Source organism: Danio aesculapii, chromosome 7 (assembly GCF_903798145.1).
Source record: "Danio aesculapii chromosome 7, fDanAes4.1, whole genome shotgun sequence".
NCBI classification, from domain to species: domain Eukaryota; kingdom Metazoa; phylum Chordata; class Actinopteri; order Cypriniformes; family Danionidae; genus Danio; species Danio aesculapii.
In genome coordinates, this window is record NC_079441.1 from 1,768,039 (window position 1) to 1,783,240 (window position 15,202).

A 15,202-nucleotide genomic window follows, 5' to 3' on the forward strand; every position below is an offset into this window, starting at 1 on the left:
CACATTGCGTCACAAGTTTCCACTTCCATATCACTGTCCTTTGATACAGCTGGCACTGCCACTGCAGATTTACACATCGTTTCACCGGGGTTTCTTGAGTGATAGAGTTTCAGCATGTTGATATGACACATTTTAAGTTTCTTGCGTCGATCTGGGGTTTTTATCTCGTAGTTAGTGTCATTGATTTTTCTTTTCACAACATAAGGGCCCTCAAATTTAGTCTGGAGAGCAGAGCCTGGCACCGGCAGTAAGGCGAGCACTAAATCACCTGGCTCAAATGAGCGAGCAACACTCTGTTTATCATAACGCTCCTTCATATTCGCTTGAGAATTCGTTAAATGAATTTTGGCAAGATCACATGAGCGTGACAAACGTTTACGTAACGAGTCCACATACTCAGTTACTGGTATAGAAGAAGATTCACTCGCTAGTAACTGCTCCTTCATAAGCTTTAAGGGGCCGCGGATTACGTGGCCATAAACAAGCTCTGCCGGACTATATCCGAGCGAGTCCTGCACGGTTTCCCTCACAGCAAACATTAAAAACGGGAGGCTCTCTGCCCAGTCTTTGTCTGCATCGACACAGTGAGTACGCAGCATTGTTTTAAGTGTTTGGTGGAAGCGCTCTAACGCTCCCTGTGACTGTGGATGATATGCGCTGGAGACTTGATGTGACACTGAAATTGCCTCGAGCGCTCGCTTAAACTGAGTAGACATAAAATTCGTTCCACGATCGGTTTGGATTACGCGAGGCAGACCAAAGAGCGAACAGAATTTAATCAGTTCCTTTACAATTGATTGAGTTTTAATGTTGCGTAAAGGTACGGCTTCAGGAAATCTAGTGGCCGTGCACATCAGTGTTAAAATGTACTGAAAACCCTGCTTAGATTTTGGAAGGGGACCAACACAATCCAAAATTAATCGCTCAAAGGGCTCACCCATCACCGGTATAGGGTGCAAGGGAGCCGGCCGCAAGACTTGATTAGGCTTCCCGGCGACCTGACACGCATGACATGATCGACAATAATTACAAACACTCGATCTCAGACTAGGCCAAAAGAAATACTTTGTGATGCGACTAAAAGTTTTATTAACACCAAAGTGTCCTGCCATGACGTGATCATGGGCTAATTTCAACACTGCTGAACGATAACAGGCTGGCAACACAATTTGATAGGTGGGCGGTGTGTCTGGGTCAACCACAGACGCTGATGTCCACTTACGCATCAGAATTTCACCATCCCAAAAGTACCCAATTCTAACGCTATCTAGTTCGGATTTAGTTTTGACAGCAGAGTCAACACAATAAGATAACGACGGGTCGGATTTTTGCGCTTCACTCAATTGTTTACGACCAATATTAACAATTTGATTATCCAATACGTTTTCATTTCTACTCACCACATTGTCATCCACTGACAGAACGAGCTCGGTAGGATCCGAGTGTAGCAGAAACGAATCAGACAAGTCAACAGTATTTTCAAATTTACGTGACTGCGAGCGTGTAATCGCACAGGCTGGGAAAAATTTAGATGTGTCAGTTACCTCAGCAACATTATTAGGACAATCGGACACAATTGGACAGGGGAAAACACTACCTCCGGCCAAATCATTCCCCAGAATAAAATCTACCCCCTCAACGGGAAATTGTGCGCACACACCCACTTTGACTACTCCAGTGACCAGTGCAGATTTTAAAAACACAGAATGAACCGGAATTCTCACACAACCCAGTTCAATTCCGCGAATTAAAACATCTGAACCAGTATAGGTCCTTTCCGATAAATTTAAGACGTTCTCCCGAATGAAAGAGTGGGCTGCACCAGTGTCCCGCAGGATGGACACGGCTTTCACGGTCTCCCCTGGAGACGTGGAAACCGAACCTTCGAGCAGAAAAGGTTTAAAGATATCAGTGTGCAGCCCAGTGTTCTCAATCTCCATCATCCGAGGTTCAATTACTGCATGTACGACACTTTTAGATTTACCGGACGCATTCTTTAATTTCCATGCCTTGCAATCCGCAATAAAATGATTAGGATCAAGACAATAAAAGCAAAGTCGTTTTTCTGTGCGACCAGACACTCCACTCGTGGATGCTCTAGTGCGCGCAGCCTCCGGCTTCATGGGACGCGTATCCGTGAGATCTCTCTCACGATCAACTTTAAAACTTTGGTGCGGGCGGGCTGCAGGAATGACAGCGCGGTGAGTGAGTACGTACTCATCGGCCAGTGTAGCGGCTTTAGACAGCGTAGTGACTTTTTGTTCGTTTAAATATAAAACCATATTCCCAGGCAGACCATTTTTGAAGTCCTCCAACAAAATCAATTCCTGGAGATCTGCAAAAGTGGTAACCTCAGATGCAGTACACCATTTCTCTAGCATGGTCTTTTTATCGCGAGCAAACTCCAAAAAGGTTTGTTGAGCTTTTTTAGCATAGCCCCTGAACTTCTGCCTATATGCCTCTGGCACCAATTCGTACGCCTTCAATACAGCAGCTTTAACAACGTCATATTTCAGCGAATCTTGCATAGACAACGCGGAGCACACCTCCTGCGCTTTGCCCACAAAACTGCTCTGCAGCATAATCGCCCACATTTCTTTTGGCCAGCCCAATTTGCCTGCCACCCGCTCGAAAGCTGTAAAATAAGCGTCCACTTCCGACTCTCTAAATTGAGGAACGAGTTTCATACAGCGACTGGGATCAAACTGACTACCCTCAACAGTTCGCACTTCTCTAGCTTCCTGACGTAGTTCTAATTCACGAATGCGTAACAGGTGAGTCTCATATTCTTGTCGTTTAATTTTTAACTCGAGTTCCTTTAATTTCAGTGCCACATTCGCGTCATAATCTGCTGCAGAAGAAACCGCAGCTCCGAGCTCCTCTGAAAAAACACCTTGTGAGGTCAGTTCAGAGAGTAGTTCAGCTTTAATTTCATCTTTCGCTGCAGCAGAAGAAACGGATATTTTATAGAGCTCTGCCACTTGCAGCAAATCCTTTTTTCGAAAGCGATCTAAGCGCTCTAACGACGGAAAATCAATAAAAGCTCTCACTTCGTCTTCCATATTTCCTCCCCCTCACCCAAATTACTACAACAAATCACGAGGAAAGAGAAAAAAAATTACTCACCAATGTAGACGCGCAGACAAACAAAAGGCAGATGGGCTTTCACACAATAGCTTATGGACGAGCCCCCAATTATGTTACGTAGCGGATGCACCTCGCTACGCACATAAGGTTAAGGATGACCGCTATTAAAAGAGGTCACCCGGAGTCCCCGTTCCTGTTCCCCAAGCACTCACACACAGGCCAAGTTTGCGAAAAAGGGGTAACAAATTTATTAAACAAAAATTCCAGTATAGGAACCAGGGAACAAAAAGGCCAACAATAAACAAAACAAGGTACGCTACCTATTATTAAATCTCTTACCTAAAACCGAAAATAAAGATCCGTAAATGAAAAACAATTCTGACCTCCATAACGGTCCATTAAACAAGAGAAAACTGGACCAAAGAAAAAGGGGCCTTCCCTTAGATCATTCAGCAGTAAGTAAACATTTAGCCACAGCTAACAGAATACCGTCCTAGTACCGTATTTAACAGAGTATCTCACCAGATTACTTTGAAACAGGGTTGTAGACATGAAATAAATGATCAGCCACCGCTAATGCAAGTTACCGTCCTAGTACCGAATTTAACAGAGTATCTCACCAGATGACTTTGGAAAAAGGTTTCAGACAGAAAGATATCACTGCCACACAGAGAACTTAGAGCGATCTGCTCACACACACAACAGCAAGGGGAAACAGGAAGAGAACTCGATGAAGAGCGCAAACAACACGCTTTTATAACTGGCGCCGCCCCTCTCACAGCTGCACCTGATATCCGCTCATGTGGAGAGAGAGAGAAAGAGAGACAGATAGAGGATACAACACACACAGGAACAATACACACTAGCATTGTCAAAATAATGTTACTCAATATGTAACATCATTCTAAACAGCTGTCAATCAAACCGATCACCTGTTAGATCTCATTCTAAACAGCCGTCAATCAAACCGATCACCTGTTAGATCATTCTAAACAGCCGTCAATCAAACCGATCACCTGTTAGATCATTCTAAACAGCTGTCAATCAAACCGATCACCTGTTAGATCTCATTCTAAACAGCCGTCAGTCAAACCGATCACCTGTTAGATCATTCTAAACAGCCGTCAATCAAACAGATCACCTGTCAGATCATTCTAAACAGCCGTCAATCAAACCGATCACCTGTTAGATCATTCTAAACAGCCGTCAATCAGACCGATCACCTGTTAGATCATTCTAAACAGCCGTCAATCAAACAGATCACCTGTTAGATCATTCTAAACAGCCGTCAATCAAACAGATCACCTGTTAGATCATTCTAAACAGCCGTCAATCAAACCGATCACCTGTTAGATCATTCTAAACAGCCGTCAATCAAACCGATCACCTGTTAGATCATTCTAAACAGCCGTCAAACCGATCACCTGTTAGATCATTCTAAACAGCCGTCAATCAAACCGATCACATGTTAGATCTCATTCTAAACAGCCGTTAATCAGACCGATCACATGTTAGATCATTCTAAACAGCCGTTAATCAGACCGATCACATGTTAGATCATTCTAAACAGCCGTTAATCAGACCGATCACATGTTGAAAGTCTTTAATTCTAAGGTAAATAAATGTGGTTTAGCTGAAGTATTTAACTGGTTTGTTGATTTTCTCCCTCCAGCTGATCGTGAGAGTCAGTATGAGGAAGTAGAGGAGACCACAAACAGGAAGAGGAAAGGCCGTTCGTCAGCTCCGCCCCCTCGCAGCAAGAAGAAGAGGCGACATTAAACACACACACACTGCCAAATAAGTTCACACAGTCCTCTTTTACTGCCCCTACAACCACACACACACACACACACACACACACACGCTCTGTGTTTGGTGTAAATAGCGTCATGCAGCGCTGATGTGTAGAATAATAGTGGTTTTCATATCAGCGGATGGACGGACCCTCCTTTCTTTGGTTTTCCTCCGTTGCGTCTCAGGTGTGTGTGTGTGTGTGTGTGAGAATAAGTGTTGGCTCTTCCAGCTCATCTCTCCTTCTCTCGCCGCTCTGTCCGTTTCTGAATGAACGCGCGGCGCTTCACGACCATGAGCTTTACTTTAGTACATGATGATTCACTTTGTGCTTTTGTTTTTCTAAAGTGAGGGGACATAAACACACACACACACACACACACACACACCGTAAACATACACTTGTTATTTTTTCCCTTTAGTTTTTGGCTTATTCTGAATTGGTAGTCTTGTATTGTTCAATCAAAAATTGTTTTTCCTTTTTTTCTTTTTTAATAAAAGTTCGGTGAAATTTAGTTCAGTTTAGTGATGTTCTGTTCAGACGGGTGTGTGCGCTTGACTTTAAAGGTGCTGTGTGTGTAAGTTTGACACCCAGTGGTTGAACTTGGTATTGCACTCCTGGACCAAAACAAACGCAAGCGCAGGTTGCCAGATTGAGGAGCGAGTGATTTAAACCGTGTTGTAAATAGAAGCATCAGCACCTGATAGAAGGAATAGTTTCATATTAAAAGGAGATTTTGTCCTGACCAACACCTCGAATTGATATATTAGAAACGGCTTTAATTTCTCACAGTTGAACTACAGAAAACTGACAATGATCAGCTCAGGTACACCTCATGTGCTTTATTCAGTGTTAAATGCTAATAATGTGAGTCTGATGACATTTTACATCACATTTATTGCCGTACTACTGAAAGCAGCAGCAGAAAATAAAAATAAACCGTCTGAAACTGAACTCTAGAACTCTGAAATAATGCAAACCAACACATATGAGTGATTCAGCATCTACATTTAATCATGTCAAAGAGCTTAAATAGTAATAATTATATTATTAACCACCATTTGGCTGGAGTGCAGTGAGTGCACTATTCTGTGCTTCTGATTGGCTGGATTTACATTTCTGTTGTGTTTCGTCTGGTGCAAACACCCAAATAGCTCATCACTGCGTATCTGGTCATGAAGCATGTTACAGTGCGACCTGCTCACCTAATGTTTACGCTTGTAATATTTAGATTATTTACTAATTAATAACCTCATGTGGAACTCTGAATCTGCGTCTCATTTCAGAATCTGCTACTGTCCACCAGAGGTCACATTTCAGTCACGGACGGATGTTTTAAGAGCCTTTCTGACTGAATGAATGAAATACGCTGTTTTCTAACATCTGGCAACCCGGTGCTGAAATATAATTGGCTAAACTGGCAGTGGGCGGGTTAAAGAGACCAAAACAAAGACAGCAGTTCCAGCACGTAACACACATGTTCACAGCAGAATATCTGACTTCAGCATTGTTTCTCAGATAAACAAGACTGTTCACTGAGCATGTTTCTGAATATCTGAACACACATGATGGTGTTTTTATACTGTAGAAGAGTCAAACTCTGATATACAGCAGCTCTGAATTAGACATTAGTTTTAATTTCATTTATTTTAGATTTTTTTTTATTTTTATGAATCTGTCGAATATATTTCTGTAGAATAATTCACAATAGAGCAGCGTTAACTTTTCAAATAATTGATTCATATTTATTTTTTTCTATATCTTCTTTGAATTTTAGTTTGTAGTTGAGTTTCTAGGTTTGTTGCTTTGTAGTTCTTTGGTCTATAAACATGTTTAATGTATTTTTCTAGTGTATAATCAGAGTATAAGCAGAGTAATGCTCTCCAGGCTGATGAGTTATTGGAGAATAATGCACAGCTGAGGAGTAACCGACACTCCAGTCCACAGCAGCGGTGTGGTTACAGGTATTCTCTAATAATGCAATTGCTAGTCTTCAATTATTATTATAATGTAATGTGTTTATAAAGCGCAATTATTGTGTATGGCCATACACCCAAAGAGCTTCACAGTCATGAGGGGGGTCTCTCCACACCACCACCAGTGTGCAGCTCCACTTGGATGCAACAACACCCACAACCGTCCGCTCACCACACACCAGCTATAGGAGGAGTGGAGAGACCGTGATGGAGCCAGTTTGGCGGATGAGGATGATCACATGTTGTAAAGTCAGGCTATAACCATTAGGATTTTAATGTTGTTACTACTGTTCAAAACCGGGAGACCTCATGAATAGTGGAGCGTTCCTGAAGTACTGCACAATATTAACATCTAATCACAGCTGTGGCTCATTAACTCTATATATAGTGAGTTTGTGAACTTGTTTTTCTTTTTTGTGTGATTTTATTGTCTTTAATTTTGCATTAAGAAGATAAAAGTTCCACTTAAGATACATTTTTAACATGTAGTTTATATTACTATTATAAAATTAAATCTTAATCTAAATCACCAAGTCCCTGTGTGTGTGTGTGTGTGTGTGTGTGTGTGTGTGTGTGTGTGTGTGTGTGTGTGTGTGTGTGTGTGTGTGTGTGTGTGTGTGTGTGTGTATGTGAGGTTATCACACTCGATTAACATTCAAATCCACATTCAAATGATGTTCCTGCTGTGTTTGCTTGACTTCAGTACAGTATTAAACACAAGCGTGGCCATTCATACAGTGCACAGTTCAATCACTGCAATCAAGTTATCCTATAACCGAGTTCAATTCAAGACAGTCAAATCTGTTTACCAGCACCTAGCTGTGATTATAGCACTCATAACAGGGATTTCTGTCGCCTAAATTGTCGACTGCTGGCTTAAATGAATCAGAAAGTGATCAAGAGAGTTTCCCATCTCGAAGTGTGAGGATTCAGTTTCTGATTCAGATTATATCAGCAGTGTAATGACACAGTAGAGCTGCATGTTTATATTTACAGTAAAACCAGAAGAGGAGCAGGCCACGTACTGAACCCTGAGGCACACCGCAGGTAAGAATTCATTATGTAGACCTTCAGAAGACATGGGCTGCTCCATACTGGAGAAATGGTCACTGTGGTGTAAAGGAGTGATGTGATTGATTAATTATATAGATTAAATTGTCGACTGCTGCTTTAAATCAATCAGAAAGTGATCAATAGGAAAACGATTCTCAAAGTGTGAGAGTGATTCAGTTTAATGATGTGATGATAGAGCTGCATGTTTTCTGTGTCACAGTAAAGTTTACAGTAAAACCAGAAGAGGATCGGGCCACATACTGATCCCTGAGGCACACCGCAGGTCAGAATTCATTATGTGGACATCCAGAAGAGATGGGTGGTCCATACTGGAGAAATAGGCACTGCGTGGTGTTACTGAGTGTTGCCATTTAATTATATTTCTATTTACCAAGAGAAAAGCTATTTTTATTAGCCACTTGTCTGTAATTATACAAAAAACCACAGTAAAATTAGACTTGATCACTGCAATTAATCAGATTTTTATTGGCTGTTTTAAAAGGCTCTCTGGAATACTTCATTCTGATTGGTCAATAGTGCCACTCCAAAGTAGAGGTCTCCACGAGACTGATTTATTTATTTATTTTGAGGGTCCAGTCTTCTGAGGCTGGTCGCACACTGGATGCGGTGTGCAGATGACACTTGGAAGTAACATTCGCATACTGTTTAAAATGAAACTATACAGATAGCACTCTGGCGCAGCAGAAATATGAAGTGTCCTGAGTCTTAGATGAGCGCCGGTGTGCGTTCCCTGATACAAATCGGTTTAATTCTAAAATGCATGTCGCGGTACATCCGATGTCCGGCGCCCTTGACTGCTAAAGGGTAAAACTTTGAGGTGTTATCGCACCGCGCAAAGGGTCTATGACGCATGAAAAATACTCTCATACATCAGACTAGCCTGATGTGGCTTTCCTGACAGTAAACTCACCTTTTCCTAATGCAAGCTGAACAGCCTTGAAGGACTGTGCATCCTCACTGTGTTCTGCCATGAGGGCTGTGGCTCCTGCTGTACAACCGCGGGAATGCAGACCTCTACTCCAAAGTGTGTTATTCTCCACTGATTAAAGTAGTAATCTTTAACTGCCTTTCAGATTTAGGTTTGATTTAAAGAGTAAGTAAATTATTACAGCTCTGGTCAGCAGCAATACTCAGGTAGGCTGTGGTGTTGACACCATGCTCAATTGGTACTAATGGACCCAAAGAGAATCTCCCCCACACCATTACACCACCACCAGCCTGAACCGCTGATACAAGGCAGGATGGATCCATGCTTTCATGTTGTTGAGGCCAAATTCTCAGCCGAGCATCTGAATGTGTCAGCAGAAATGGAGACTCATCAGACCAGGCAACGTTTCTCCAATCTTCTATTGTCCAGTTTTGGTGAGCGTGTGTGAATTGTAGCCTCAGTTTCCTGTTCTTAGCTGACAGGAGCGGCACCCGGTGTGGTCTTCTGCTGCTGTAGCCCATCCGCCTCAAGGTTGGACGTGTTGTGTGTTCAGAGATGCTCTTCTGCAGACCTCGGTTGTAACGAGTGCTTATTTGAGTTACTGTTGCCTTTCTATCAGCTGGAACCAGTCTGGCCATTCTCCTCTGACCTCTGGCATCAACAAGGCATTTGCGCCCACAGAACTGCCGCTCACTGGATATCTCCTCTTTGTCGGACCATTCTCTGTAAACCCTAGAGATGGTTGTGCGTGAAAATCCCAGTAGATCAGCAGTTTCTGAAATACTAAGATCAGCCCGTCTGGCACCAACAACCACGCCACGTTCAAAGACACTTAAATCCCCTTTCTTCCCCATTTTGATGCTGACTTTGAACTGCAGCAGATCATCTTGACCATGTCTACATGCATTGAGCTGCTGCCATGTGATTGGCTGATTAGAGATTTGCGTTAATGAGCAGTTGGACAGGTGTACCTAATAAAGTGGCCGGCAAGTGTATATACTATTAAATGAGCTATGAAATAATTGTACAATTATAAACCTTGACAATGGTGAGGTAGAAGGTAAATGTCATTGTAAAATGGCTTTAATGTTATTTGTAAATATATATAACAACGGCAAAATATATTGATTTATTGCACAATAAGTCGATATATTGATTATTGTGACAGGCCTACCCATGAGAGACAACAAGACATCTATAAAACACGTAACAAATTAAAAAATAGAGCAGTACGAATTTAAATGTTAGAAATAGTTATAAAATTGTTATATAATTAAATAATAATAATAAAATACAGCCACACTTTCATGTCCTTATGACATCTTAACCTGGATTACCAAACGCTGAGCTCATTCAGAGATATCAAGACGGAGATGAAAATAACTCAAACAAATAAATGAAGACAGATTGTAAAAATGTTATATTATAACTAGATATAAAATGAGAAGATCAGTATGTCAAGATGGACAGGAACAACTAAAGTAAAATAAAGATAGACTAGGAAAACATTTAACTTCTATAAAGTTATAAACAACATTATAAACAAATAATAATACTTAAATTATTACAATAGAGACACAAATCAAGATTTAAATATAAATCCGTTGCTACTCAAATATATCTACTATAGAAAAAAGCTAAACATTAATATTCTCCATCATGCACATCTCTCAAAATCTTCCCCATCAGTGAAGATTAATCAAAAAATAGGTTCACTACTAACTCCTGTCGGCTTCAGAACTGAGTGTTTGCGTTTGCCTTCATTTGTAAACTGCTTTGGATAAAGCTCCTGCTAAATGAAGGCATGGAAATGCAGTAAATCCATCAGAATCTGTATGATCTCCTCCGTCATTTACATCACAGCTTCAGGCCTTTTTCCACTGAAATCATGCTGGAGTCAATCCCTTGATTACTGGAGAGATTTGTGTGCGCTATTTAATGTCCGAAGGGTTTGGAGCTTGAAGATATCTTGGTCAAATATCAAGTAAAAGCATCACAACAGTTTTACAGAAGCACAAAACTAATTAACATAGAATTAACACTTTTGGAAAATGGCAAAATACTTATTAATGATACTAATTTAAGGATAAAATCAACTTCTTAAATGTCATAATATTATACACTCACTGGCCACTTTATAAGGTACACCTGTCCAACTGCTCATTAACACAAATTCCTAATCAGCCAATCACATGGCGGCAGCTCTACGCATTTAGACATGGTCAAGAGGATCTGCTGCAGTTCAAAGCGAGCATCAGAATGGGGAAGAAAGGGGATTTAAGAGACTTTGAACATGGCATGGTTGTTGCTGCCAGACGGGCTGCTCTGAGTATTTCAGAAACTGCTGATCTACTGGGATTTTCACGCACAACCATCTCTAGGGTTTACAGAGAATGGTCCGACAAAGAGGAAATATCCAGTGAGCGGCAGTTCTGTGGGCACAAATGCCTTGCTGATGCCAGAGGTCAGAGGAGAATGGCCAGACTGGTTCCAGCTGATAGAAAGGCAACAGTAACTCAAATAAGCACTCGTTACAACCGAGGTCTGCAGAAGAGCATCTCTGAACAAACAACACGTCCAACCTTGAGGCGGATGGGCTACAGCAGCAGAAGACCACACCGGGTGCCGCTCCTGTCAGCTAAGAACAGGAAACTGAGGCTACAATTCACACAGGCTCACCAAAACTGGACAATAGAAGATTGGAGAAACGTTGCCTGGTTTGATGAGTCTCCATTTCTGCTGCCACATTCGGATGCTCTGCTCACAATTTGGCCTCAACAACATGAAAGCATGGATCCATCCTGCCTTGTATCAGCGGTTCAGGCTGCTGGTGGTGGTGTAATGGTGTGGGGGAGATTTTCTTGGCACACTTTGGGTCCATTAGTACCAATTGAGCATGGTGTCAACACCACAGCCTACCTGAGTATTGCTGCTGACCATGTCCATCCCTTTATGACCACAGTGTCTTCATCTTCTGATGGCTACTTCCAGCAGGATAACGCACCATGTCATAAAGCCCCAATCATCTCAGACTGGTTTCTTGAACATGACAATGAGTTCACTGTACTCAAATGGCCTCCACAGTCCCCAGATCTCAATCCAATAGAGCACCTTTGGGATGTGGTGGAACGGGAGATTGGCATCATGGATGTGCAGCCGACAAATCTGCAGCAACTGTGTGATGCTATCATGTCAATATGGAGCAAAATCTCTGAGGAATATTTCCAGTAGCTTGTTGAATCTACGCCACCAAGGATTAAGGCAGTTCTGAGGGCAAAAGGGGGTCCAACATGGTACTAGTATGGTGTACCTAATAAAGTGGCTGGTGAGTGTATAATAGGACATTTACCTCTTTAAAATCTAATAATATAATCTAAATAACCTTATTCTTAAGTATTTTAAACTGTTTGCATTATTATGCTGTTATATATTCATAAAATGACATTAATATGGCTCATCTCAACACTTTCAGTGACAACACATCACACAACAAAAATCCCTCATCGTGACAGGACAACTCATGGGTTCAGCTGAGTCCAGCATTTGTTTATCCAGGTCAATGTGTCATGCATATCAGGACATGAAGGAGGTGCGGCGGTGAGGATGACACAATAGATAAATAATCATCAGTAGTGTTGTAGTAAATCTAAAGTAAAACCAGAAGAGGAACGAGCCGCACACCGAACCCTGAGGCACACCGCAGGTAAGAACTCAATATGTGGACTTCCAGAGGAGATTCTGATCGTTAAAATAGACTTGATTAGTTAGAAGTTAAACAGCATAATCTATTGACTAGACTGGAGTTGGCTTTAATCGCTGCAAGGTTGATTAATAACCTGAAATTGTTAAGATGCAAACTTCTAAATTAGATGTGTGTTTAGCAAAGTGTGAAATGACAAGTCAAAAGATGCTCGAGTTTATTTGTATGAGGCTTTTTACAACAATTATTGCTTCAAAGCAGCTTTGCACATCATTACACTATAATAAAATATGTTATTATATACAGACATAGCTATCCTAGTTAATTTTAAGTCAGAATTATTAGCCCCCCTGAATTATTATTTCCTCAATTTCTGTTTAACAGAGAGCAGATTTCTTCAGCACATTTCTAATCATAATAGTTTTAATAACTCATCTCTAATAACTGATTTATTTTCTCTTTGTCATGATGACAGTAAATAATATTAGACTAGATATTCTTCAAGACACTAGTATTCAGCTTAAAGTGACATTTAAAGGCTTAAATAGGTTAATTAGGTTAACTAGGCAGGTTAGGGTTATTGTATAATGATGGTTTGTTCTGTAGACTATTGAAAACAAATATTGCTTTAAGGGGCTAATAATATTGACCTTAAAATGGTGTTTAAAAAAATTAAAAACAGCTTTTATTCTAGCCGAAATAAAACAAATAAGACTTTCTCCAGAAGAAAAAATATTATCAGACATACTGTGAACATTTCCTGAATCTGTTCAACATCATTTGGGAAATATTTAAAAATTAAAGGGGCGCTAATAATTCTGACTTCAACATGTACACAGACATCACTTACAGCCAAGTATTATGTTTTATTTCACCTATGCGTTAATGTGAGATCATAATAGATTTGAGTGTTTAGAGATGTAAAATAAAGCGTTTGGTCTGTTTAGTGCTTTGAGTTGACAGGTTAAAGCAGAAGATGAATGTTGTTTTGTTGTAGGAGGTTCATCATGAAGACGCTTCTGCTGTTGCTGTTTCTGACAGGTTAGTGTTGTCATGTAATAAACTTTGAGTCATGAGTAGGCCCACAGGGAATCTGCACATTTAGAATTCTGCAGATGTTTAGCCCATCATTAATTCTGTTTATTTACTGGTGTAAATGTGTGTAAATCTATATTTATTCAGTTTTTATATTAATTACAGTAATATTATTGACTAATATGAAAATGTTCATCTGATTTATGTACAATACAGTGTGTACAGTAATATTGTCTGTCTTTTAGTAGAGATATTATGCGAGAGACTTGCTTTGTTTACCAAATAAAGTGAATCTAATTGCATTTGCATTTTAAACAATAAATACAAGTTAAAAATATATATTAGCTTTATTTCACATATTAAGGTTTTAGTTATGATACTCGCAAAATAATTCAGCAGAAATCTGCAGATTTTTACCAAAATTCTCTGCAGAAATAGCAAGAAACGTCCGCAGATTCTGTCTGGCCCTACTCATCAGCTGTTTCTATTCCAAAGATGTGAATTAAATTTACGCACAAAACTGGAATTTGGCATAAAAAAATCATGTGAACAGTGCCCCCCCCCCCCCCCCCCCCAGAAAATGTTATATTTCTGTTTCTGTTAAATGAAATAATCTGGGTGTTAAATGACTTAATTACTCTAAAAATATTCCAGTGTATTCCTTGAAATAATTCCCCAAGTACACGTGCAAACCAAATAAAATCAATATTTAGATTAAAATGACCTTTCACATACTTTTATTGTACAGCATACAGTATATGCCCTGTCTAGAATTAATGAACAGACTAACGAACAAACTAAGCACAAGGCATTACTATATACCAGGGGTCATTAACCTTTTAGAAACTGAGAGCTACTACCTGGGTACCGATTAATGTGGAGGGCTACCAGTTTGATCCACACTTATCAAACAACAAATTTGCTCAATTTACTTTTAATTATATGCTGTCAACGATGATTTGTAGGTAGGAAACATAAATATTAATATGCAACACTTTATTTCTATAAATCTCTACAAGTATTTACATTTTCAGATAATTACTTTCACTATTTTTCTCTAGTCACAATTCCTAACAAATCATGCACTACAGTGTACCATGTGTGTACAGATTATTAATTGTGTAACATAACATTCAGATTTTACTGAAATTAACCCCAAATCTACAGCATTTTAACATAGCCGACCCTCTTCTAACCATTGTCGTGGCCCCGAGTTGCAGATTACATTTGTTCCTGTCTTTAAGCAGTTTTGCCTTCCCATTTACACCAATTTACAAATAACAGCTACAACAACTCTTAGATGAAGCTTACTGGTAAGTGGTGCTATGGTGAGCTGTTTTTAGAGCAGGCCCACGGGCAACTCATGATCAATGTTGGTGACCCCTGCTTTATACAAACACTCATTATACAGAAACTATGGGCCCTATTATACACCCGGTGCAATGAGGTGCAAGACATGTTTGGCGTGATTTGTTGCTATTTTCAGTCCAGCGCAGCAGTAATATTCATGTTTTGTTCCAGGTTGTTTATAGCAAATCCATTCGTGCTCTACTCCGTGGACTCATGTGTGTGCTGATCTATAAAGGAGGTGTGTTAAGGCGCATTGTTGG

General features: G+C 40.3%; 1 protein-coding gene across 1 annotated transcript in view; it reads left to right on the forward strand.

Annotated features, from left to right (window-relative positions):
- supt16h (SPT16 homolog, facilitates chromatin remodeling subunit) overlaps positions 1–5,393 on the forward strand; it is a 42,738-nt gene extending 37,345 nt beyond the window's left edge. The window contains exon 24 of the mRNA XM_056460863.1: positions 4,760–5,393. Coding sequence (XP_056316838.1) covers positions 4,760–4,866 — 107 coding nt within the window. The 3' untranslated portion in view covers positions 4,867–5,393. The remainder of the gene's footprint in view (positions 1–4,759) is intronic.
- The last annotated feature ends 9,809 nt before the right edge of the window (positions 5,394–15,202 follow it).